The sequence below is a fragment of the Pelecanus crispus genome, chromosome 2 (assembly GCF_030463565.1).
Source record: "Pelecanus crispus isolate bPelCri1 chromosome 2, bPelCri1.pri, whole genome shotgun sequence".
Lineage (NCBI taxonomy): Eukaryota > Metazoa > Chordata > Aves > Pelecaniformes > Pelecanidae > Pelecanus > Pelecanus crispus.
Window position 1 is genome coordinate 73,820,831 of NC_134644.1, and position 24,398 is coordinate 73,845,228.

At 37.4% G+C, this 24,398-nt stretch overlaps 1 protein-coding gene across 7 annotated transcripts; it reads right to left on the bottom strand.

The window, feature by feature from the left end:
* On the bottom strand, positions 1 to 23,468 carry KDM1B (lysine demethylase 1B). 7 transcript variants are annotated; one of them, XM_009484826.2, is made up of 20 exons: positions 23,366 to 23,468; positions 22,436 to 22,560; positions 20,496 to 20,585; positions 19,596 to 19,707; positions 18,751 to 18,867; positions 17,712 to 17,750; positions 16,400 to 16,604; positions 15,112 to 15,296; positions 14,082 to 14,258; positions 13,077 to 13,151; positions 11,573 to 11,710; positions 9,902 to 10,073; positions 8,712 to 8,839; positions 7,151 to 7,282; positions 6,680 to 6,754; positions 5,645 to 5,761; positions 4,659 to 4,784; positions 3,024 to 3,146; positions 868 to 1,020; positions 1 to 256 (listed from the first exon to the last, which is right to left on the bottom strand). In XM_009484826.2, exons 1-20 carry the CDS (start codon positions 23,453 to 23,455, stop codon positions 173 to 175), a joined length of 2,463 nt encoding a protein of 820 aa, XP_009483101.1. In that variant the 5' UTR covers positions 23,456 to 23,468; the 3' UTR covers positions 1 to 172. The 7 variants fall into 7 exon arrangements, with proteins under 7 accessions (XP_009483101.1, XP_075584342.1, XP_075584343.1 ...); XM_075728227.1 differs by lacking the exon at positions 20,496 to 20,585 and having other exon boundaries at positions 23,366 to 23,464; XM_075728228.1 differs by lacking the exons at positions 15,112 to 15,296; positions 16,400 to 16,604 and having other exon boundaries at positions 23,366 to 23,464.
* Between the last annotated feature and the right edge of the window lie 930 nt (positions 23,469 to 24,398).

A 24,398-nucleotide genomic window follows, 5' to 3' on the forward strand; every position in this document is an offset into this window, starting at 1 on the left:
GCTTAAAAGGGGGGTGGGGGAGAAAGAGGAAAAGGAAGATGAAGATTTTATCTTCAGGTACCATATTCTATTGAAGTACCACTTAGGAAAAAGGCAGCAAATAGGAAACTTGAAGATAGTTTTACCCACAGAAAACAATTAAAAATATATCTATAAACACAAATTTCAGTACTTAAAATGCTGCTATCTTGCTCGCTTCTCGAACCCCACTCAAGTAAGCTCCCGTAACGGTCTGAGGAAAGTGCCTATTTGTGGCCTGTATTTAACAAAACAAAACAAAAAAAGCATTGTTTCTAAAACTATTAGAACAGACAGAATTTCAGTTTGTAAGATCAGTTTTGTTTTCCCTAAGCATATACCAACATTTTTAAAAGCCACAGAAAACTTCTTAGAAGGAATTTAGGAGGAAATATTTAAGATTTTTAGCAACTTCGAAATTTGCAAGCAAGTCAACTAGCAAAAGTAGTAGTCTGTTCTGCCATCTGCACTGTAGTGGGGTGGGTTAAGTTCTGTTCCAGTACAGAATGCACCTACACCATCAGCAGCATGCATTTGTTACGTTACTCTCAAATGGAGGAACAGAAAGACAATTTGACTAAAAAAAAACAGTGGCTTGCATAGTCTTGTCATGTTCTGCACTTAATGGTTACGCGGTTCACTCCTGACCTGAAATATGTGGCAGACTTTCTGTGCCCAATAATAATACGAATAAAGAGGGTTCTGGGGCAAAATCAAGAAACATTAGCATATTTGTGTAATGGCATATTTATATGCTACCTCTAGACAAATGGTGTGGGTTAGCAAAAGATGATCCTTCATAAGAAATAATTCCCCAATAACCTTAATCAACAGTAACAAGATACTTACCTCGCCAGCAAAAAAAATTTTTCCCTGTATGTCTTCAGCTATAATGTCATAAGCTTCACCGCTGCCACCTGTTTTTACAAAACTATATGCCATCTGGAGCCAAGGGTCTTTGCTCCATCGAGTAACAAAGAACTTCACTGGGTCAGGAACTTCCTGCATAATCAAAATAAAAGTAAAGCACTGCAAAGAAAAGCTCATAATTGCATAGCTTTTTCTCATACACAGTTTCTTGTAATCTTTAGAGTCTGTAGTATTATTACAACAGATTAGATCACATTCCAGAATGCAATTCCAATTTTCTTTATTATACTACTAACTACAAAGATAGTTTTGTTTGCTAGACTTGCCTGATGTCTGAAACATCACAGTTGCACTGTTCTGAATGCAACAAATCTGGATATTTTAATGTACCTAGAACTACACATGAGAAAAAAAAAAGTCTCCTCGAAATACATATATACTCTTGCAAACAGACAAAATACCAGTATCAACATCAATATGTTTTGTATGTATAATGTAAGCACTTTCCATCTTGGTAAGGCATGACGCTTTGCTTCTAGCTTGTTAAATCTCAAACTGTAATCTTCATTTTGGAGATAATTTTATTCCAGTGGAGAAATAACATTAGTTATCTAAGATCAGGAAAATGAGCTGGCTTGGAAAGTAGGTTCAGGGAGAAAACAGAAACCAGAAAGTCAGAGTGTCTGTAGCTAAGCCACGACAGTAATACTGTGTATTCTTTGTTACATTGCAGCATACAAATTCCACACAATTCTACCAAAAAGAGCGTGGATAACAATTGTATGAAGGCTTAGTCAACTACAGCTGTGTCTTAACTCTTGAGGGGCTTGTGACAAGTAAACAGAAGCACCCCTGGTTGCCTCTTAACACAACACCTGGTATCAACAAATAGACTATTCCATTCAGGTAGCACATGAGAGACTAAAGCTCAAGCAATCAAGACAATGGCTAGCCAAGTATGGCAAGTTTCATGGACATCCCAGAAGTTCTGGTACACCCCTGGAAGCTATCTTGTCTTTGGAAATCCCGCTGCATTGTGGACAGATGACTGAAATTCATAACTGCTATAAACCACAGAGACAGACACACACAAAAAAAAAAATCACTCTTCTAGTAGAGCAGCACCAAAACCAAAGACCTGTTTGCTACCTCGACATTCTCATGAGATCAAAATAGCAGGTATGTGGACTTACATTCCATATGATTCTGGTAACTGTAAAGCCATTACCAAAAGTATGTTTTCTAGGAAAAGTTGGGCTTTCAGATGCTGAAGTTTTTCCAAGATCATTAGTCCTAACATCTGAACCATCAGTAAAACATGAGAGATCACCCATGAACATTAACACAAGCATTCCTTGGGATTTAACTGCTCTAAGTAATTTAACTAAGGCATTACTGTCTATAGAGTAGAATGCAAATAATGTTGCTAAGTGAGAGTCTTCTGCTTGCCCCAGATTTCTCTGATTTTCCTATTAGTTTTTATCCAGATGATGAGCTGGGGGAAGGAAAAAAGGTAGAAATTTTTATGTAATGTTTTTTATATTCAGGATGTAGGGCCCTTGATAGATCATTCTGCCTGTACCTCCATCCCAAGACAGCTCAGGAAGGGTTGTTTCTTATTAGAAGAGTAAGGGATTTGTGTTGTTTGGGGGTGGTGGTTGGGGGCGTGTTGTAATTTCAGTTGCTTTGTACGTGGAGGGAAGGGGAATCACAATCGTATTCATCTAGCTTAAAGCTTTTATGATGTATTGGAAGTGGTGATGACCAAAAAAAAAAGTTTGGAAAAAGTGATAGCTAAGGCAGAAGTGTATTTGTGTTACCTGCCTAAAGTACTGCTTTTAATTACTTTTCCTTTCTAAAAGCACTTTAAAGGATGATAGTTCATTTCTGTTTTTCAATTTGTTACCATTTTTCTTCAGATAGATCTAAGATGCTTCAGTACACATTCTTCACACAAGAGACCAAACATTGTGTTTTTAGTTTCTCTCAAAGGAAACATCTCTCTCAAACTGACATGCAAAGAAAAACAGTTTAAAACTTCAAAGGTTTTCCTATACATCATGAAGTAATACAATCAAAAGCTTTACCTCTGTTGGCAAGTTAATTCATTTCTTAAGAAAAGAGGCTTCTCTTACCTGCTCCTTAAACAGCTCTCGAAGTACAGTCATACACTGTTGCAGTACTTGTTTATCATCTAAATTCTTAATGGTTGTCACAGCATCTCCAGTGACCACTGACATTAAAATGCTTTGTTTGCCCTAAAACCAAGACATTAACATATGAGATCATTTCAAAATTATTAGGTTATTAAGTATTTCTTGAAGAGTCCCTTTTAATTGGTATTGACAAAGAGATTTTCAGCTGCAAAGCAACTTTTGTTCTAGAGGAAAGTGGGTTTGATTCCTTAGAATAAAGGGTACGTATTCTATAGTATTTATGCGCAAATTACTAACATTCTCTGACGTCTTGTTCACAGGTCTGTGTTATGGTCAGCCCCTTTTACAACTTGCTGAATTAACTGAAAACCTCCTATCTACCTATTTAAAGGCTACACCAAAAGATTTGACATTTATATTGATGTTGTTTGTGACAGACGTCTTAAGCTCCAGTTCCATGCCAAAATTCCACCTCAATTGTACTCCAATTTCAAAAGGTGGTAACAAAGAGAATCTATTTAAATACTAGTTAGATATGTTTTGGATTAGGCCAATACTACGTTCTTACCAGCAGATGTTGGCCCAAGAAATGAAAGCTCAGTTCTACTGATGTTTCCTTCCAGTTCAAGAAATCTGCTAGCATGCAGGAGTTTCAAAGATGAAGTGGTGACTATAGAATAGCCCACAGGTTCTCAACTCCTTTAACAGAACTCTCCCTCTCTTGTTTATATAAGGTGATCCTTTTGTTACTAAACTTGAGAGCTAGTGGAGAATAGCTATCAAGCAAATCAAGAATTATATCTAGTGTCTCTGGACAGCACCAGCACACTGAACCACATGTAGAATAAGCTTAAAAGTACTGAAGAAAAAAACTTCTTTAAGGAAAGTTATATACAGGTACAGATAGTGTAGTAACAGAGCACGATCTTCACAGGATGGTTTCCTTTTGGAGTAAGCCATAAGGTTACAAAATGGCCTTTTAATTACTGCCAAGTAGTAAGCAGCAGTTGTTGTAAAAGCATGAAAAGGTAAGATATAAATGTGTAATGCGTCGGCTTGGAACCAGCAGGGAAGAGAAACATGATGTCAATGCACTGGTTTGAATTTGTTTTGAAATTCATGAGTTTGGGACTGATCTATAGACCTCAGTTTCATACAAAACCTAGTGTTTGTCTTTTCTTCTGCCACTCCACATAGTTATTCAGGCTAGTGCAAGCCATTAAGTATCAATAAGCCAACATGATCTTTTTAACAGGATTTTTTTTAGCTGATGTAAATAAGGAAACAGAAGTCCTAAACTGGAAGTGACTGGTAGGACTTTCTCCCATATTAGTACATCTATAGTCACGTATTAGAGACTTGTTTTCAAGATAGTTTGAGAATAAAAGTATTAACTTGCTTGTATATTATTTTGTACCCAAACATAAGGAAACATTTCCATTTATTACAATGAAGTATTGATCAGCTTCTTGATAAATAACACTGCTTCCACTTCTTTTAACAGTTGTGGGTGTGGGGGGAAGAAGAAAGCTTTCATTGTTCAGTAATTATTGCACCTAGATTCCAAACTGAATTTCTGAAGGGCGAACAGAAAATACAGCTAGCATATGATACCTCTGGATCCATGTCGTAGAAAACACTAAAGAGTCCACGTTGGCTGGAATTGGGTGGAACATGACCAAAAAAATCAGCTCCTTGAATTTTACTGTCCCAAAATCTATAAGGAAACTGCAAGGCAATCTAGAGAGAAAGCAAAAGAAGGAGACAGAATTAAAGCATTTCATGCCACAAAACTCATAACTGGATATGGTATATGATGTTGTTCTAATTCTTTTTCCCTTTTCCACTCCATTAGAGAAACCCAGTTCTGTGAGAGGGTCTCAACAGAGAATATACGTGCCTGTTCTCCAAGGGGGGCAGGGAAAGAAAAAAACCTGCTAGTCTCAAAAATTGCAAATGCACAGACAATTCATAATGGAATTCACTATGGAAAATGCTCAAGAAATTCAGCAGAATTTTTACAAACCTAACGTAGAACTTAGTGATCCCCATCCTGTGTGGGGGGCTTCTCAGTCTTGCCTTTAAATTTCAACATTGTTATAATCTGTTTCTGGTATTACTTCTGTTACTGTTTTCTTCTAGGAATCTTACTAGGAATCGCATCTTACTAGGAATCTTCAGGAGAAGCTGTCTTTTTGGACTGGGAAAGGGTAGGATATTTTACACTGGTCAAATACACAACTTCCAGTATTCTTCTGAAATCGTTTATGTATTTATTAGGTTGAAAGGACCTGGAATAAGTATTATTAGAATTTTGGAAGATCTAAGACTACCATGAAGGCTTGCTCAAAATTAAGCACAAAAATGTTTAAGCTGTGAAGTGATTCTGAGAACAATTTCTTTAAAAACCCCATTAAGTTGGGAAATCTAAGAAACAGAAATACATGTGATCCCTGATAGCATTTTGCTCTTCTGTGCTACTGGATACAAGTCAAACCAAATGCATAATAAATCCTAAGATATACGCAGTAAAAGCCACAGGGACAAAGCAGCCGATGTTTCTATGAAAAGAAAATTAAATACAATCTGAAATTACTTACCTTCTCAATGATTCCTGCTCCCAAACTATTAATGGCTTTAATTTTTTTTTCTGACAGCGGAGGATTAAACTGAATGGCATTTTTCTGAAGAAGGGCCAGTGGTACAGTCACTAATACCTGAAAGAAATAATTACAATCACAACAGTAGCAAAAGCTGAATACTGCACTTAAGCCTCACAGCATCCTCTTAACTATCTTGGATTATTCTTGTAGGATGCAGCATAATATTCACCAGACATCTCTAGATTAGTGTCTGGTTTTACTTCCTGTTAGTGGGAAATACATGCCTTACCTTCAGGTGAGAACAGATCCTGCAGTTCACTGGTTTTAAGTTGTAGTCTGTTGAATTGCTTGTATCAGAATGGCTAACCATGCTACTAATTTTAAAACCTCCTGTAAATTATAGTCAATGGCTCTCAGATTAACAAAACCATCTTTTTGAAAGGACAGAATATGGTCATTGTTTTGGTTTGTTTTTTCTTCCTTCACAAACCCCTCCTCTTTAAAATATGCTCAGTAACACTGTTGGTGTCAATTCAATCTCGATCAAGTTTATGTATCATTTAAAAAATTACTAAAAGCTAAATTACGCAGCATGAAGCAGGTGGGGACACAGGGAATAAGGGAGACTGAGAAAAATGGGTTGTCCAGTCCTGCATACCAAAGGGAAAATTTTTAATAGGGCAGATGCACATGCTAAATGGGGTAAAGCTGAACAGGGAATGGAACCAGTAACCATTAACTGTCACTTCAAAGACCAGATAAAAATCTATTTGCTTCGCATTTTCAGTACTACCTTTATAATGCCTAGTTCTTCAAATCAACTAATACTCAAAACTCAAGCATGCTCAATGAAAAATAGGCTCTAGGACATCCAAATATGGGTCATTAGAATATATAAGTTTTTATCTTCAAGTGGGGAGAAATTGGACTAAATAGTTTTGGGGGCGAGGGGGAAGACAAAAAGGACATGTACTGTAGCCAATATTGTTCTTGCGTTCCCTAAAATTGTTAGTGTTGAAGGATATTGGGTACCTTTTGTGTTGTCCACACTGTTCCATCTGCAGTGGTGACCTGCACTTCTTCACCAGAATAGTCAATACTCTGTACCTATTGAAAGACAAATTGAAAAAGATTATACTACAAAATCTATGCATGCAATGCAAATTCAGACAAGAATAGCTAATATAGCACCAGTCTACAAACTAGAAATTGAAGAACACAAATTTCCAGAGAAGTATTGAAAGAAAGAAAATAGCCTCCATGGAAGCTGAAAAAGAAAAATCATCATGATTCTGACATATAAGCTCATCATATCATAATATTTAAGTACCGATAGTCCTCAAAGAGGATTTCCAGAAATGCTGAAATTGTCCTCTCTTCTCTTAAAGACAAGTCGAAATAATCACAGGCACAGATTTGCCTGGTCCAAAAGAATACAAAGGTATGATTGGGTGCTTCAAAGCAATCCAAGACAGGCACTGCATCAACATTTTCCAGACTCACTGGGAAATTCAGCCGGATGTCCAGCCCTTCTGCCAATTTATCAATCACAGTAGAATATCCCACAGTTAGTAGAGTGTGATCTCCAGCAAACTGGGCAAAAAATTCATTGTGGTCCCATGAGCGTGCAGATACCTGTGGACAGAACATAACTAGCTGTCTATACTCATGAGGTGACATGGGTACTAGCAAAAGTCCCACAGTTTACAAGAAGCTACCCTAATTACCTTCACAACTGGGAAAAAAAAAGTGTTTCACCAGAATGCATGGCAACGCTGACAAAAGCAACTAAGGCCACTATACAACATATGAATTGCTGGATTACGAAGTGTCATAATACGGGTTGGTCACTAGCAGGTTGGTCTATAGCTCTGCTTGGTAGAGAAAACAAGGAAAGTAGTACAAAAATTCAGGTGGATTGCAGTGTATTTATTTCAGTTTTCTGTCTCTAGCAAAGAAATCAGATTTTACAGCCTTAAGACTTCAAATAAAAATGGCAATATTTTATTTCCCAACATGAAGGGGAAAATAAGATACAAAAAAATCTCAATGGAATTTTTCTGTCACTTTGGAGGTTCTTCCATGATACCTTCGATTGACCTTCTCCCCCGACCCCAGCAAACTTAGAGTTAGTACAATAGTGATAATCACTAAGCAATCACCACTTAGCAGTGAAAAATCTGAAGCGGTTCTCAAACTGCTATTCAAATGCCAATTCCTATCACTGCATTTACTTCAGATTTTTATTTTAAATTTGAAGGTAAGATAAATTTTAACATCTTATTTCCCCTGGGTGCTTGTGAAGTGTGAAAGCGTGACATATCAAAATATTTTCCATTGGCTGCCCTGGTGTAGCGTTGTCTTGCAGATTTTTATTATGTCCTTATGTGCTTCTCAGTTCAGGTCAGATTTGTGCACCTGCACATATCAATCAGCTGTCCCACTACCACAGTACAATTGACCCTAAACATCTTTAACCCAAGCAACAGGACTGAGTAAATAATGCACCACAAACATCATTGTACTTCGATATTTCCTGAACCTCCTTGGTTAAAATTGAAGTCGCAAGGAAAGCCAAGTATCACTTAGTCAACAGAATACCTAGGAGTCGTGAACTGGGGCCCACCATCAGGGTGTTGGAACACTTCATAAGTTAAATGCATTTATTCTCAAGATACCTAGCAAAGTAGAGAAATACCTCAGTTTTTAAACACAGAACTGAGAAGCAGAAGTCACACACAGTATCTGAGGAAAAGTAACTCTCCTGTGAATCCTACCACCCAGCATCTCAGCAAAATGCCCTACTCCACTGCACCATCTACTCTGAACTGCTTGGATGTCGCTGGAAGCGTGTCATTAACTCCCATCAGATCACCTAAGGCAGTGCTGGAGTCTGTGTCTTGATGCTTCTTTTTAAAGAACAGGTTAGGGATGTAGGAACAGTTTAGGGATAGCCGATTCTTCCTTTGGGGCCACAGGATGGATCAGATGACTTCTCAATGTTACTTCCAGCCCTATTTTCTGTGACGCTCAACCACTTCAGAACACAGCTGTCAAAACTCACCTGAGAGAGATTGCTGCCACAGGCATACTCCAAATTACTGAGATGGAACTGTAGTACTTTTTCTTCCAGCTCACTGAACTGGATACCAGACTCCTGAATAAAGGCTTTATAGATCTCTTGTATTTTTTCTGTGGAAGAACATGTTTAAAATAAGAATATATCACGATTCGTCAGAAGTTCTATTGCATTTCAATATGCTATTCTCTGGATCACAGGATTTTCAAGCTTATTGCTAAATTGCACTAAGATGTTTTCTTCTCATAGAAAAAACAACGCAAGATCTTTCCAGTGATGAAATACAACTTTCTTGTTTAATCATAGGTTTTCTTAGTAAAATCTTCTTCTTCAGAAAGGAAACATACATAGCTTCAGGGGGGGAAAAAAAAAAAAAAAAAAAGAGGCTGAAATGATTTAAAAGAAAAAAAGAAAGAAACACACTGTGCAACAGCACAGCTAGGCTAGCCAGTTGAGACAGGAGAGAAATGAATTGTTTATCTGTCGTCTATACACAGTTTAAGATATTTCAAGGAAAATACACTTCAAGATAATGGAGAATCCTTGCAAATAAATCCTGCTTAATTTTTACAAAACCAAAAGAGCTGAGAAATTTTATCCAGAGTTCACTGAAGAACATAGAAGTTGCTAATTCTGTCTTACAGAATACATGCTGAAAAGGTTTGGGAGGCAGACATTTCTGAGCAAGTTTATTTTTTGTTGTTGAATGTGCTTGCACGCTGTAAGTGTGGTGGGAGGCGTTACCAATGGAGATGGGACTATTCTTGCCAGCAGAAGGCTTTGATCAGGCTCTTTTTTAGACAGATTAGTCAAAAAGTAGAAGAGTTATGGCTGGCTATGGCCTGCTTCAGCAAGAAGCAAGTCTTTTGAACTGCTAGTGCACTAGTTATACTGAAAAAACTACCTCATGAAAACAAAATACTACATCAGAAGTCATACAGTATTGTAAAAGTCTTCAAATTAGGCCTCCTTAAAAGTTGCAAGTGACATTTTGGTCTGTGTGTATGAGATAGTCAATGTCCCTTTGTCCTCCATGGAGCCAGGTTATCACTGTTGGATTTAAGGTCAGATGTACAGCCATACACTTCTAAAAATGTCTGATGCAAAAGCCAATTTAATATAAAACTCTATGAACACAGCCAGCATCTTCACTTTGTGATACATCTCCCACTTACCACCAAGAGGAACATCCTGATGTTGGCTTTTATCTTTTCTCCACTCAGAGACGACATCTAGGATGGCATTGAAATGAAAGTCCATACGTTTATCAATAGTGGGATCTGTTATCCTTCCACCTTCCTGGATCAAGTCACATTTCTCCCCTAGTTTGTGCATTTTAATGCCAAGCTTAAGAAAAAGACATTTTATTGCTTTTTAAGTATAGAAAAACTACCGTGCCTATCCTGCTCAAAGTTATTTAAAGTAAGGTGAATCCCTCAGATTTAAGCGATGCCACTTAAAAAAAACATCCAGGACTTTAAATAATTAGATTAACTCAAACTCTCGTCCTCCTAAAACTGTAATACCAACAATGCTTCTATCCATTAATTGTCCACAAACTGTTGTTCCCCACTCTTCCATCTTTTTCTTTATCACGGATTCCCAGAACCCTCATCTCCAACTTTCCTATCAGGCCAGGGACTAGTACAGAGATGTTGGGTCTGGTAATCAAACATGATGAACCCATCTCCTTCATTTCTACCTCACCTTATTCTCTAAATCGCCATTAAAATCAGTTCTTTCCTACAACTTTTGGTGCCTGATGCCCAAACAGTTCGCTGCATTCCGGAATTGACAGGACATTGCTTGCCAGTTACCAGCAATTTCATTAACAAACAAGCAAAGAAAGAAATTATTTGGAATTAAACATAGTATCTTGCTCTGCTTGTCCAACTTGATTCAAACACACAACAAAGCTAAGTCAGAATAAAGATGTTTTTATGTTCTACAGAATCAGTCTAGAGAAAATAGCACAAATGTAGCGCTAACTTCTTCCTAGGGCCTTGTTACTTAAGGTGCACCCCAGGGTTTTTCACATATCCTCACATCTCTCTAGGTTGTTGGTCACCACTGCAGATCTATTCTCAAGATACAGTTGTGCTTTGAAAGTTAACATCAAATGACCACAAAGGGACAGGCACCCAATGCGTATTCAGAAGTCATTACACATCACCTCATAACTAAAATAGGATTTAAAAAAAAAATAAAAATTAAAAAAAAAGAATTCTTCATGAGACTATAGAGCACTAAACGGTTAAAACAGCATGGGCTGGATTTGCATGCCTCTCTCAACAAAATCCATACTCAAGTTCCACTTGGAGAAATTCAGCTTCCTGCCCCAAAAAAACCAAACCAACAAATTTAAAAAAAAACAAAAATAAAATAAAAAAACCCCCGCAGTGTGTTTGCATCAGTAGTTGTTACACGTATTCATCTTAACTTGTGTGGAATTGAACTAGAAATATAGAGGCAAGTCTGTCATAGAGCTATGTATTACAACAACATAGCAATAGCCTCCCACAGTAAAGCCTCTCTCAGCTAGCTCTAAGGGAGTCTGCCAGGGACCTTTTACACTACTATCTCCAGAAAAGGGAAAAAAGTGGTTTCCTCTGGATCTGAAGCTGCCTGTTTTTTCTTTAGACAATGTGCCTGAAACCATTCTATAGCCCTTCTCTGTCTGCAGTTGTTATCAAAGATATAATAGCAACACAGAGCTTACTTACAATGCAGAACAGTGCTTTAATCATGTCACGGAAAAGGACTCCCACCCTTACCCAGCCACCCGAACCTGGCTTAAAGGACAATTTTTCACTAGTGATAATGCATGACCACTGCAGGGAACCCACTTGCTCACACATTAGTGCCATTGGGTTGTTGACACATCCATTGACGATTTGTGCACCTCTTCCAACAGTGACTCCTTTGAATGTCTTATCGTCCCACACTCGGCCACCAATTCTGTCTTTAGCTTCTAAAATAATGACCTGTGACACAATGCAGATTAGTAAATTGTAAGATTTGATTATATTAAACATATCTGTTCAACTCCAGAGCAAAGGGGGAAACAAAACAAAAAAACCCCAAGCAATCCAGCAATGCAAACTATCTTAACACTTTATTTTTGTTTGTGGATAGCTAATTTATGCATTTAAATTCTCTTTTAAAGGTTACCCTTTGGGATATACACATATAAAATAACTGTTACTTTAAGAAACAACTCTTAACAAAAATAACCCTTCTTTTTAAAAAAGCTAAAGACCTATTCAGGAAGTCTCAAAATTGGAGTTTAAGGCATGCTACAGGCTATTAAACACAATGATCTGGGTGCAGTGTCGTCTGAGGAAGTCTATACACCTTTCAGAGAAATTTATTCCTGGGGTACTCTAAGAAAATCCCATTCTTCTGTATTTCCACCTTCATACATACCTCCTTCAGCATCCACTACTTGTCACAGACAGACACAGAATAATGGACTAGATGGATGTCTGACTGAATATGTTCACTCTTACTTATATTATCTTTTTATTTTTAGAGAAAGTCTTTTTAGAGAAACTCCATCTCTCCAGAATAGTAGAAAACAACAGTGTGTACATATAAAAATATATATAATATGTATTAAAAAAAAGGTCCTCGCAGTTGATATTTATGTATTTTACTGCAGGATAGCATTCCACAGGACTTGATGTACAAAGAGGCTGCACTGCAATTTGCTATTTAGCAACCAAAGAATGAGATAATGGGGCTATAATATCCAGGTTTTCATATAAATATATACATATATGAACATAGGAACATATAAATCCAGAAAGTCAGATGCTCATTCACTTCCTTAAACATCAACCCTGCAAACACTTCATGTGTAGAGTCACACAGATTTTCAGAAGAATATTCTGATGTGTATAATTATGTCAACATGTAAATATTGTGAGATCACATTGTCAATGAATGATAAATATGAGGGAAAAGGGAAATACATGTGGTTTGCTTGGTTTTAATAAGCAACAAGTAAGTACAGTAAAGGGCACAAAGGAAAGAAAATTTCACCTTATTTACACAGCCATGATCATCTACAGTCCCATTATTTGGACAAGAATATCCATGTTTCCCCTATCCTCCCAACCCAAGTCTATGTAAAATATTCACTGCATACTGTTGAATTTTAGATACAAATAAATGCCATTTTTAAAGAGCAAATTTACTCAATAAGCCCCCAGATTTTACAATTTAGTCAGGATGCCCTACACATACATGTTTGTAAGAAGAATGTAATTTTTTTCATTTTGATGAAGAACATTTTCAAAACAGAGGAAGTCTGATTTTTTTAAGTAATGTACTCTAAAAGTTTCTTACCTTAATTCCAAAGTTGTGCAGTTGTCGGGCTGCTGCTAATCCTGCTGCACCAGCCCCAACAATAATGACAGATTTCTAAAAAATAATAAAAGATTTAAATAAATAAAACCAGTTAGAACTAAAATAGAAATTATCATTGCACACTTATTTTTCTTCTTGCTGAAGTTAAAAATACCTGTAGGTTTCAGAAGTCTAGGCTCTCTTGTCCTCTAAAGTAATCAGTGGTAACTTTTAAAGATGATAGTGCACTTAATATAGAGAAAAGATCAATTATAGCTTTAAAAATAATTACAATTTTTAAACACTTTAAAAGCAGATGTCTCAATTTCTTTTAACAGAAACAACTGAAGTTATCAGTCAAGTAACAAAACCTAACTGAAGTTGTCAGACAAGAAACACACTTACCTTGTAACGATTTCAATCACAAATTGGGTTGACCAGTAAAAGCTATTTTATAAATTAAAAACATATACAAATACACTTTCCAAACATAAATCAATTTACAATTTCTAGGAGATATTCCATTACAGAATACATTAATTTGATAAGTTTCTGTGTGCTGTCAAGCACATTGCTAGTCATAAATATGTACCCTTTAATCATAGTTCCTGCAAACCAATATGGAATAGGAGTTTCCTCACCTATGGAAGCAGAGGTGTATTACAAGGTTAAGCCATGAGAAGGACCTAAGTGAACTGTGTATTTTTCACACAGTTCCCATCCATCTGAAAAGCTCATAGGAAGCACAAATCCATAGGACTGAATTCCATAGATTTTAGTGGGAACAAAAACCTTGCTGGGGAGAGTCCTACGTCTGTAGTTTCCGTAACCATTGAAGGCAGATGAAAATCATGAAAAACATGCGATGTGTTTGCTTTTAGATGTAATTTTTATATAAACAGTTGGAATCACAGGTAATGAGCAAAAAATCCAGAACCAAAAAATATGACATGTGCCATGTAGTTTTATAGCACTAATAATGTAGGGATTACTACAGCAACTTACATTGTGGTATTCTTTAGGAAGAAGATACTGGTCAGGACTGACTGATAAAATCCCTGTATTAATTAGCCCTTTTCTTGTCATAAAATAAAGTATCCTCTCCATTTCCTGTACACAACGAATACGCACAAGCCCCCGAACAATGATATGATGGATACATTTTTGAGGGGTAAGAGCCTCCTGCAAAGGAGAAACAAAGAATAGAAAGTGTTGATTATGTAATATTCAATTTTTTCATATGCTTACGTTATATTTAAACTGTAAACCAGATGGTAAAAATTAATCATGAATCAGGTTTCTGAAAGCATTTTAAAAGCAGGTTTTGCAGAAGTTTCTTGCTAGCCAGCTTTACACAGTGAGGTAACAATTTATTAAGCTAGATTAACATGGAATAAAAGCAAATGAGTCTACAAGATACTCTTGCAAACTCCATGGTGTGCTCCATTAGTACAAGAATGGTATGGAAATGCATCTCCGATTGCAAAATGAATCTACCTGGTGGCCAGGCTCACAATGACATTCCAGTAAAATCCATTCCAAAATGGCATTCCAAATAAAGAATAAATTAATATCCAAAACCTTCACATAAATACAGACATCAGTATCTGAAAGCTTTAGTGTGTGAAATTCCAGCAATTCCATTCAAGGTAGTGTCATAGATTTAGCATAAGTAAAAAGACAATCACTTCCCTCTCCAACAGTCATACGAAAAAAAATCATAAAGCACCCACAAACACTGTTTAGAAATGTTCAAGCATCCCTTTAAAAGTTAATATCTGGGCGGACTCCATAGTGTTTTAATACTTTTAAAACTTCTGTATTTTATTGCAAAAGAATATCCTAGGCATTAAAACTCAAAAATAAAACCAAAAACCCAAACCCAACAAAAACCAAAAAGCCATCCAATCTTAAATGTATTTTCAAAAGGATGGGAGCAATTTTTCTGGTGCATAAGGAGATGTCTAAAAAGAGAGTCCACATCCCAAAAAAGTAGCTATTATTTGTAAACAAATTAACTATTAGCATCTCTTACCTTGCAGTTTGTGTACCACAGAGCCAAAATCAGGTTTCTCAAAGCCAAGTACATGGTCGGGTCTCGTGAATATTCTGGGAACTCATAGAGCTCATCTAGTTCCATGACATCTGGCCTCACACAAAGTGCTTTCCCACATTCATTGGGTTGGTAAAAAGGCTGGAAATACTTGTTCATGCCTGCAACTGAATAAAGACACACCAAAGAACTTGTCATATTCCATCGCATCCTTTTCCCTCCAAGACAATCCATTGACCTCACACAGTTAAACAAGTAACGAAGCTTTCCAGCCTCTAGCCACTTTCAGAATGATTTCATTTATATTGCTCTCCCCCCTCCTACCCTCTAGGCTGTGCAGTATTAATTAGTGTCCTGCTACCTGATGGGTACATCTTGGACCTAGCAGAGCTTAAGTTTTGTCAGAGAAACAGTATGTGCCCTCAGATGCCATGATGAGTCCAACAAGGAACAGGATCTAAACTCAAGTCTAACATCTAGCATCACTGTACAGGCTCATGCAGTCCTCTGAACCCCTTTCATCTTCAACTCCCAATACTGCCCCAAGCGGGTAGTAACTAAAAGTAATCATCTTCCACGTGCAGTATTGGTAGCTCTGTGTAATGAAGCTTTCTGTTTGTTAAGCAGATAAATATCTGTTGAACAGATGAACAGATTTATTTCCAGCACCTAAGGAGAGCAAAGCCTGCTAAGACTACACAGAAGCTGAACTTTCCTCAAAGCACTCTCTTTGAGATGATTATGGGAATCCTGAATTACCTTTCTCCATACCTGACCTATTCTGCAGATCCGCGCTCCCAGGCTGTCAGTCTCAGAGCTGTCATTAACAAAAAAATTAACCTAAACAGAATCTGAGTGCCTTAAGAAATCAAATCCTTTTCTCCAAAGCCCCAAAGATCCACAATAGCAAGACTAGCAGAACCATGTTTTGTTTTGATAGACCTTAATTTCCTTAAGAACACAAACAATCTTTAAGTACCTGCATGTTAATTTCCCATTTGTATAAACAAATGACAGGTGGTAAACAAAAAGCCTATGCAGTCTGTGCTTACTCCCTAAAGAAATGCCATACGAAATGCATTACCTTTATCTTACAAACGAGTAAATTGCATCAAAGAAGTACAGAGGCAGTCACACAGAGAGTATGTATTAGTGCTGAGAACAGAACCAGTATTTCTGAATCAGGAGCATTATGTGCCTTATAAACTCAGTTATAAGTCAAACTTTATCACACCTATTTAAGCAACAGAGCCCTGCAGATGGCCCTTACCAGTCAAATTAGGCACGCTCTTTAAGTGCTCTAACTTCACAAGGTTGGATTCACCAGGTAACCGATTAGTGCTGGTACAGGATGGACTCATGCCCACGCAGTCTGGATAATATGCAGCTAGAAAGGGAGCTGCCACACTGTCTTTCAGCAAAGGAGGGAGTATGAGCATGGAGTACCACCAATGGTCTGAAACTTCAGCCACTCTCTGGCCAAGCGGAGAAGTGAAGGAAAGAGGGGAGAAGAGAACACGTCAGTACTTTGAAAACGGTGAAAAATGAACCAATTTCCACCCCCCCTCCAAAACTGAGACCAAAGAGCACTAGCAGTACCAATCTCAGAACTGCAAGTCATAAAGACATTTTCTCTCCCTCTTTCCCCTTCCTCAGCCTGACACAGAAAACCTGTAGCATTAATCTCTTCCTCAGAAACAGAGCTGAAACTTCACAAACTCCACACCCACGTGGAAAGCAAATAGATGAGGCATGCCATGACAACACATCCATGCCTTATCAGGCCCTTTATAAAACATGTACAGTCATTTATGCATCCAGAAATCTAATCTTAGGAAAGTCTGTACTAACTGATCAATTTAATTTAGATTCTGCTATCCCCATCAAAGACCTTCTAAAACCCTAACAACTGCTAACGATTCAGCCTTAATTTACAAATCAAACATGCATTAAGGAAACAAAACCACAAAGCTTCTACAAGAGTCAACAATAAGCTTGAACATGCTTCCTGGGATAGAGGTACGGCAGGTACACTTGTCAACATTGGCTTATTGAACATCAGATCATACTAAATCTGAAATGCAGGGTTACATGATCATAAACCCATTGAAACACCAACATACATCAAGTCTAGTTTTGTATTATGAGGGAGAGGAGAGAGAAAACACGTTTTCACGTTCTCTCACAGTCTTCAAAAAGAGGAGACTAGCTTGACTAAAGATAGAAACCACTTGAAAGATGGGGAAATTTTAGGATGGGGAATTTTATTTGAAAGCTGGCAACTGAATAGCATTTGGCCTGATCAAAAACGAGAATTAGCAGTAAACCTTGAATCACGGGCCACAACTCAAAGACACCACCAACCACCTGAAAGCTAACTGGTATGGTAAGGGAAAAGAGGAAAAAGATGAGAAAGTAGAAGGCCTTAGGCTCTGTTGCAAATAGTGTCTGACAGTTTCCTGAGCAAAATGCATAAATACCACTGTAATTGGCCAAAAGACCAAGAAAATGAAAGAAATATGCCGTGCTTTAAGATTGCTTTTACATTCTAGGACGAATGAGGAGGAACAGCCACTACTCACCAAGTCCTCAGGCATGGAACACTGGTCTGAACCCTCAGTCTGAAAGAAAAGTGAATGGTATTAGAGCTATTCTTAAGCTGTACAACAAAAAATAAATATAAAACAAAGTAGTTTGTCTATGGCATAGTTCTTTAAACTTAGAAAACAAACCAAAAATGTGTGTTAGCCTTCTGTAGCAGATATTATAATGTTCGTAAAAATGCATAGCAGAGAAATGCATAGTTAAAAAACACAACATACCATAAAGCAAAAACACCCCAGAAAATGTTTCTCATTTGTTAAGTTAGTTTCTACTGATCAGACATTAAAATATACATCCTATTCCATGAAATGGAGTGGAACACTGAAACAAAAAAAAAGGGGGGGGGGGGGGGGGGGATTTTATAGAAAAATTCTGGAAATATCCCACATTTTCCAGAGAGACTCTTCCAGTCTAGACTATATAGAAAAAAAAAAAGTTTCTCGTTTATTTTAAGAGTATATTTATCACAAAGTTTCAACATTAAATGCTGACCCTTCCAATTTTCATATGGTCAGTATTTGCAGTGTTACGTTTTTAACTGCATAGATTCTATGGCACTATAAAGACTCTTCCAAATTTCAGGAGTTATCTTCATGCCAAAGCTGAAAGTTTTCATGTAAAACCCCATGACAGACTTGCTAGAAATTAGTAAAAGCTCACTGAGCTTTTCAAATGCTTTCCTCAACAACAAAGTATGGCCGAACAAAACCAAAATAAACATTTTGGTGTATGTCTATTTTGTACATGCTGATAATCTTTCCATAGCTTCAGAATGAGGGATTTTACAATTGACTGTGCAGACAAAGATATTCCAGATACTTCTTTCTTGACATTTCCACTCGGGAAACAACAAAAGTCTAACAGCACATAGGTCTGTCACCGTGCAGCTCTCCAGGCCATCAGACAATCATTTTGACATTAGAAATATTAAGCAGCAAACACAAATAAATTAATGTCTGCAAAAAGAAACATCAACTTGTTGTTAGTTTCAATATGAGCAAAACTCTTCTGTGTTACCTTGGTGGAATTGTTCAGTTTCATACCACATCTGTAGGTTTTTGCTATTTGTGGTGTCAGCTGGATTTCCTTTGTCAGCTGACGCCATTTACCACAGTCTGGCTTTGTGCACTGCACCTACAAGACCAAAAACAAACATGTTTTTACTTGTTGCTGTCTGATTACAGATAAGATTAATGAAGCATAACAAGCCAATTAGAAAGCAGAAGCAGAGAGATGTGAGGAAGTTGTCAAATATAATTGTTAAATTCATTCTCATGTAATCCTCAGGTCATAAGTAAGACCTTTGGTATACAGAAGCCTTGTGCCCATCTTCTGTAATACTGCATTTCTCCATAGAACCTAGCTCCAGAATTAATTCAACACCCAGTTACTATGGTCTTCAGTGGGTTTTACAAGCATTACTGCAAAAACATTGTTCACCACTTCAAAAACAACAACAAAAACCCAAACAACAACCTTCTTTCCATTCCAGTCTCTCATCTTCTGCTCTCTTTACCAGGGAAATACAAAATGTGATTTGGAAGTCTTTCACACTTGTACTTTCCTATAGCTGGCATGCTCCCTTTTCCCCACCAGGTCTTATTCTACCTGTACACCGCACATCTTAGCTGCTACTTTGCTGAAAAGCAACAGAAGGTTGTTCTTTGTGGGGTGTGGAGAAGGTCTCCAACAATGGAGGAGCTATTAGAACTATTATCTTGAGCTTTGCCACAGTCCTCTAACACTAGAACCCACCCCAAAAAAACTCAGCTGACCTGCTGCTTGAATATACAATATCAGAAACTCACATCAGAACATCATATTGAAATATACCCTATTAAATAAATCACCCTCCATCTTACCCAGTAAGGAAGCTGTTGATCAGCCATGAAGGCTTTTGGACTGGGCTCACTTTTACCATTACTTGTCCAAATCCTTTTCCAGGCAGTGTATTTCTCATAACCATCTTTATGGCTAAGAAGAAAGAGAAAAGAAAACAGCAAGCAGTCAGAAAATGGAATATCTAGTTCATTTCAAGCAACAGCAGTTATTCTAAAATTAACATTTTACATAAGGACAGAGAAATAAGGCTGTGGAGTCTCCTATATTTTTTCTATTAAAAAAGGAGAAAGTCAGGGTTCTTACGACAGCAATAAATTGCATCCTGATCACTATGTCCTCTTGATCATGAGCACACTTCCCGGTATCTAAGGCCTGGACTGAGTCACAGGTACTGCTGAGCACATAAGCACCCAAAAGTCTTAGTAGAGCTGGTCTCAACTCCCACTCAGATAGAAACGACCTTGAAGCTGAAAGCACTCTGTGAGCCTGACCAGAGCATTCATGGTCAACAAGAGTTAAATCTGCTCACTGATTTGATGTTACAGAGAGGCAAGGTCTCCTGAACTCATGCTGTAAAGTGGATTTGCTTTATAAAAGCAAACAGATTTACTTAAAACTGTTCTCACCATTTAAAATTCTCTGATGTTGTTTAAAAAAAAAAAGACAAAAGCTTCAGAATAACTGTACACACAAACCAGCCTGCCTAAAGTAACGTTTTGTTCACGCTGCTATGTTTAAGTTGATGATTAGTCCATAAACGTCTGCAGTTTTAGCACCAATATCTAAGCCTCACTTTGAATAAAGCAAGCACAGAGGACAGGTCTTTGTATTACGTTTATGTAAATGATGTTTCAACAGTTGTAAAGTCTGCCAAATTTTAATAAGCACTGAAAAGGCACAACCTTAATTGGCAAATCTACCTTCGGTAATAGTGGTCGAAACATTCATTGCAGAAGTGTTCCCCGCAGGAAAGATGATACCATCTAGACGTATACCCATTTTTAGCACATCTGTAATACAGGAGACATAGAAATAGTTTTACGATACATTTAGAAAAAATCTTTCTGTTGACAGTAGCACATTCTAGCATGTGAACAAAACATTCAGGACAAGCCAGGGCTTTATGTTACATCCATGAAGGCTGACTTGCACAACGCGTTACACTCATACAAATAACAATAAGATCATTTCAATTGTCTCAAACGTTTCCAGTTTCCAAACTAAGCAACACCAGATGCAAAGGAGGCAAAATGTACACACAATGTGCAGTTTTATAGTTCATCTGGCTTCCAGCAACCTCCTGCTAACAATGGTCAACTTGAGCCCGTCTTTAGTACCCTTTAAGCAGACGTTTCCTGAACATGAAATACGTTTGCTCTTACAATATGTGCTGTGACACACTAAGCTTTTTGCAAACGCGTAAGAAGACAAAGTCCCTCTCCACAGGAACTTGCAGTTCCTTTACTTTGTTCCATTTTCTTCCAATATTAGTGCAGGGGCGGGAGGGATCACTTAAATTAGTATTTTTCTGTACATGTGGTCAATTGATTCATAAATTATTACAACATCCCATCCTCAGAACAACTGACAAAACTATAAAGGCAAATCTGAACACAAAACAGATGTTGCCTATTTTTTTTTCACATGACCGAGTTGGCTGCGATTTTAACCCAATGAAACAAAACCCTGAGGAAGCAGTTACACATTCTGCGCTCTTATTCTTTATTATTCTCAGAAAGAAATATCCATTAGCAAAGATTATATTCATCAGACAAAGCAACCACTCTTCACTTAGAAAACTCTCATTAAACTCGATGAAATGGGTCAAGATAAATGCACAAGGTAAAAAGCAGTGACTTAAGCTGAAATAGCTAGCCATGAAATGATCTAATCTCAAATAAATAATGTTGAAAGTATGTATGGGGGGGGAGGGGAGGGGTGGAAATCAAAATATTAAGATAACAATTCAACAAGAAGACTAAGCAGTATCTATTGTTTCCTAAATAAAAAGCCATAGTATCACCAACGCTGATCTCTCAGGTGCTCATTTCCCCTACAAGTCTCTTACACAACTGCCAAAACACTTGGCTTTCCTATGACAACATCCAGCATACACTGACCTCCTGCCACCAAAGAACAATCCACGCAGATAACTAAATGAAGTACTGAATTATTTTATATCATTGGAAAATAAATTAAACAAGGCAAGTTTGTCTCAATTAACCAGGGAGGGAGGGAGGATTGCTATATAATTACAGTCTGCCTACTGCATAATGAGGTCTAATGCGTTGCTTATTATAGATACACCTTGCCAGTATCATGCATTCAGTACCGCCAGGGCCAGAATGCAAAAGGACTTGTGCAAGTACACAGAAAGCCATGAACAACTCAAGAACAGAGTTCAAGTAAGTACAACTGTCTCCCAAGACCTAAAATTTCAAGGTCAGAATCTCACCTGGGACTGCAAAGCATTCCAGCGAAAGAGTGATAAAGACTTTCTGCAGTAAATGACAGTTTCATTTTCCATCTTGAAAGCAAGTTTAGCTTCCTCAGATTACACTAATACGCTCTCAGTTTCACAGAAGCAAGGCGTGTTCCAGAAGACACCATTAATAATAACATAAATAAGCGTATTCTAAAGATATTCTATATCTGAATTAGCAACTTGCACAGTAGAAAGTTATCCACAACAGGAATAACTTGTGACATTTTCCTGGCATCTGAAGACTCGTGTTAGTACCTTTCGATTCTCCCTCTACATTTAGAAACAAAGAGATTTTTCAGAATATAGTTAGGATCCTAAACTTCAGCTCCAAGTTTAGAAGAGTCCATAGAAAATGCAAATAAAAAGAAACACAACCTTTCAGCTGCACTGGCAAAGCAAACAGGACATGTTGCAGTGCATCCAGCTTTTTCACACTTTCTATATTTCTTCTCTGACGCTTCATCATCATCATCTGCTGCTTCAGCCGCTTTCTTCTTCACCTAATAAAGAAGAGCTGAAAACTGACCAGAAATGACACAAATGCATCTCCTACAAAATGGCATTCAGACAGTTTTGCAGCTTTTGAGTAGCATCAAATGTCTAAAATGGTACTAATGAAAATTTTTGTATCCATTGTGAAATAGCTGCAGCACGAAACAGCTGTCAAAGTAGGTCAGTTTTTCTACAAAAGAAAAAAAACAGTAAGGCTGGAAATATAATTTAAAGCTAAAAATGTCTTGCCTTAGTCTAACTGATGCCATTGAAGAAATTATAAGCAAATCTTTGAGTTTAAATCATATTTTAAGCTCCATCACATGCTAATGAGTCAAGCCTCACACGTTCACTCTCTCTCTCCTTCAGAAAAAGCAAATCTCTTCTTCACATACTTATTAATTAGTGGCAATCTTATCTGCACCTCATATAAAATATTACGGCAGGCTTGGGGCTTTTTTTGGACTCCAGATACAAAGCTGTATACCAAATGTCTCTCCTGGGCCTCAAAGGTACTGTGTGTTGTGTTGTGTTAGGCCTCCGTCTGGATGGGCAGACAGCTTTGTCTGGCTGTACAGAAATCTGTGATTGTATTTTTAACACATCAAGTATTTACAGGTTATACTGAGCATTTGCCTTTTCTGAATGTTGTTCACAAATGAGACACTTTACCTACTTATTCACAGAATTAACTAATTCTCCACTCTAAGTCCTAACTTATCCACAATGAAGCCCACTTTCTTTATAAATGTCAACAGAAAATAAAAAATACCAGAATATGAACCCATGTGTTTTTCAATTTATTATAAATACCTGTCTTCCAGAACTCCTCAGAGGAAGGTTGTCTGGAGACTGGTCTGAAGAACATGCCTTTTTTTTCGTTCGTACCCTTCCAGTTGACATTGTATTATTAGATCTGCAAAAAAAGGTAGGCAGTAGTGAACAAAAAAAAATTAAATTGCTTGACTTTGCAGAACTGTCTAATCACCTGGGCAGTACAGCCTCTCATAATACTACTTTTGTTGGAGTTACCTAGGTAAGAATCTGTTTAGCTTGACTATGAATTGAAGAGAATGAAGCATTACGGGAAAGGAACAATACTACTATTTTAAACTAAATTCGGAGTTAAGATTAGATCCTTGAGTACATCTTGACGGGCTGTTCCAGATCCGCATACCCTGGCTTTCAATAATCTGATTTGCATTACGTGAAGACCTGGACTGGAATTTGGGTTGGCAAAGTGAACAGACATCAGCTCACAATGCAAGCACTGAAATACCACTTGGACTAACGCTCATCCTGCTAAGTACTGATTTATTGGTAGCAAGAGATTTGCACTGTAAAGCACTTTTCCAAACAGCGTACTGAAGAGATGTTTAATACCAGGTGAACAACCAGTTCCAAGACTTGCATACCCTCTTATGAAAGTACATTAGCATTTAACGTCTAAACTGCAGTTGCATTGCAATTATAGGTGACCAGAATATTACAAACTTTGTTGTTAAGCATACTACAGAAGAAAAGGTTTACGCCACAAGAGAGCTCTATAGCTGGCTTTGACTACATCGGTGTGAACATGGAAAAGACCACGTTTATCATGTAAGCTGGAAAGCATGGAATGTGAGAAAGTATGTCACAGAAATATGAAAGCCTATTTTAAATGGTATTATCAAAGGCATCCTTTTCACAGGGAGTAAAACACAAATAAATAGAGCCTAGAGGAGAAATTAAATCTAAATGTGCTCCACCACATACAGAAAGTAAGTGGAAGTAAAACCCTCATACTACAGCACTGCATCATAAATGTTATCTTGTTGTTGTAGGGATCAGTTTGTAATTTTTTTTT

What these genes read in the sequence shown, in the direction of transcription:
- KDM1B (XM_009484826.2), bottom strand. Translation starts at nt 23,455, where the DNA reads ATGTCAACTGGAAGGGTACGAACGAAAAAAAAGGCATGTTCTTCAGAC. An exon ending in TTCGACCACTATTACCGAAG is followed by an intron (nt 19,708 to 20,495) that starts GTAGATTTGCCA and finishes CTTTCTTCTTAG; the next exon opens with CCATAAAGATGGTTATGAGA. An exon ending in TGGCACTAATGTGTGAGCAA is followed by an intron (nt 10,074 to 11,572) that starts GTGGGTTCCCTG and finishes CTTTTTCTTAAG; the next exon opens with CTTGGCATTAAAATGCACAA.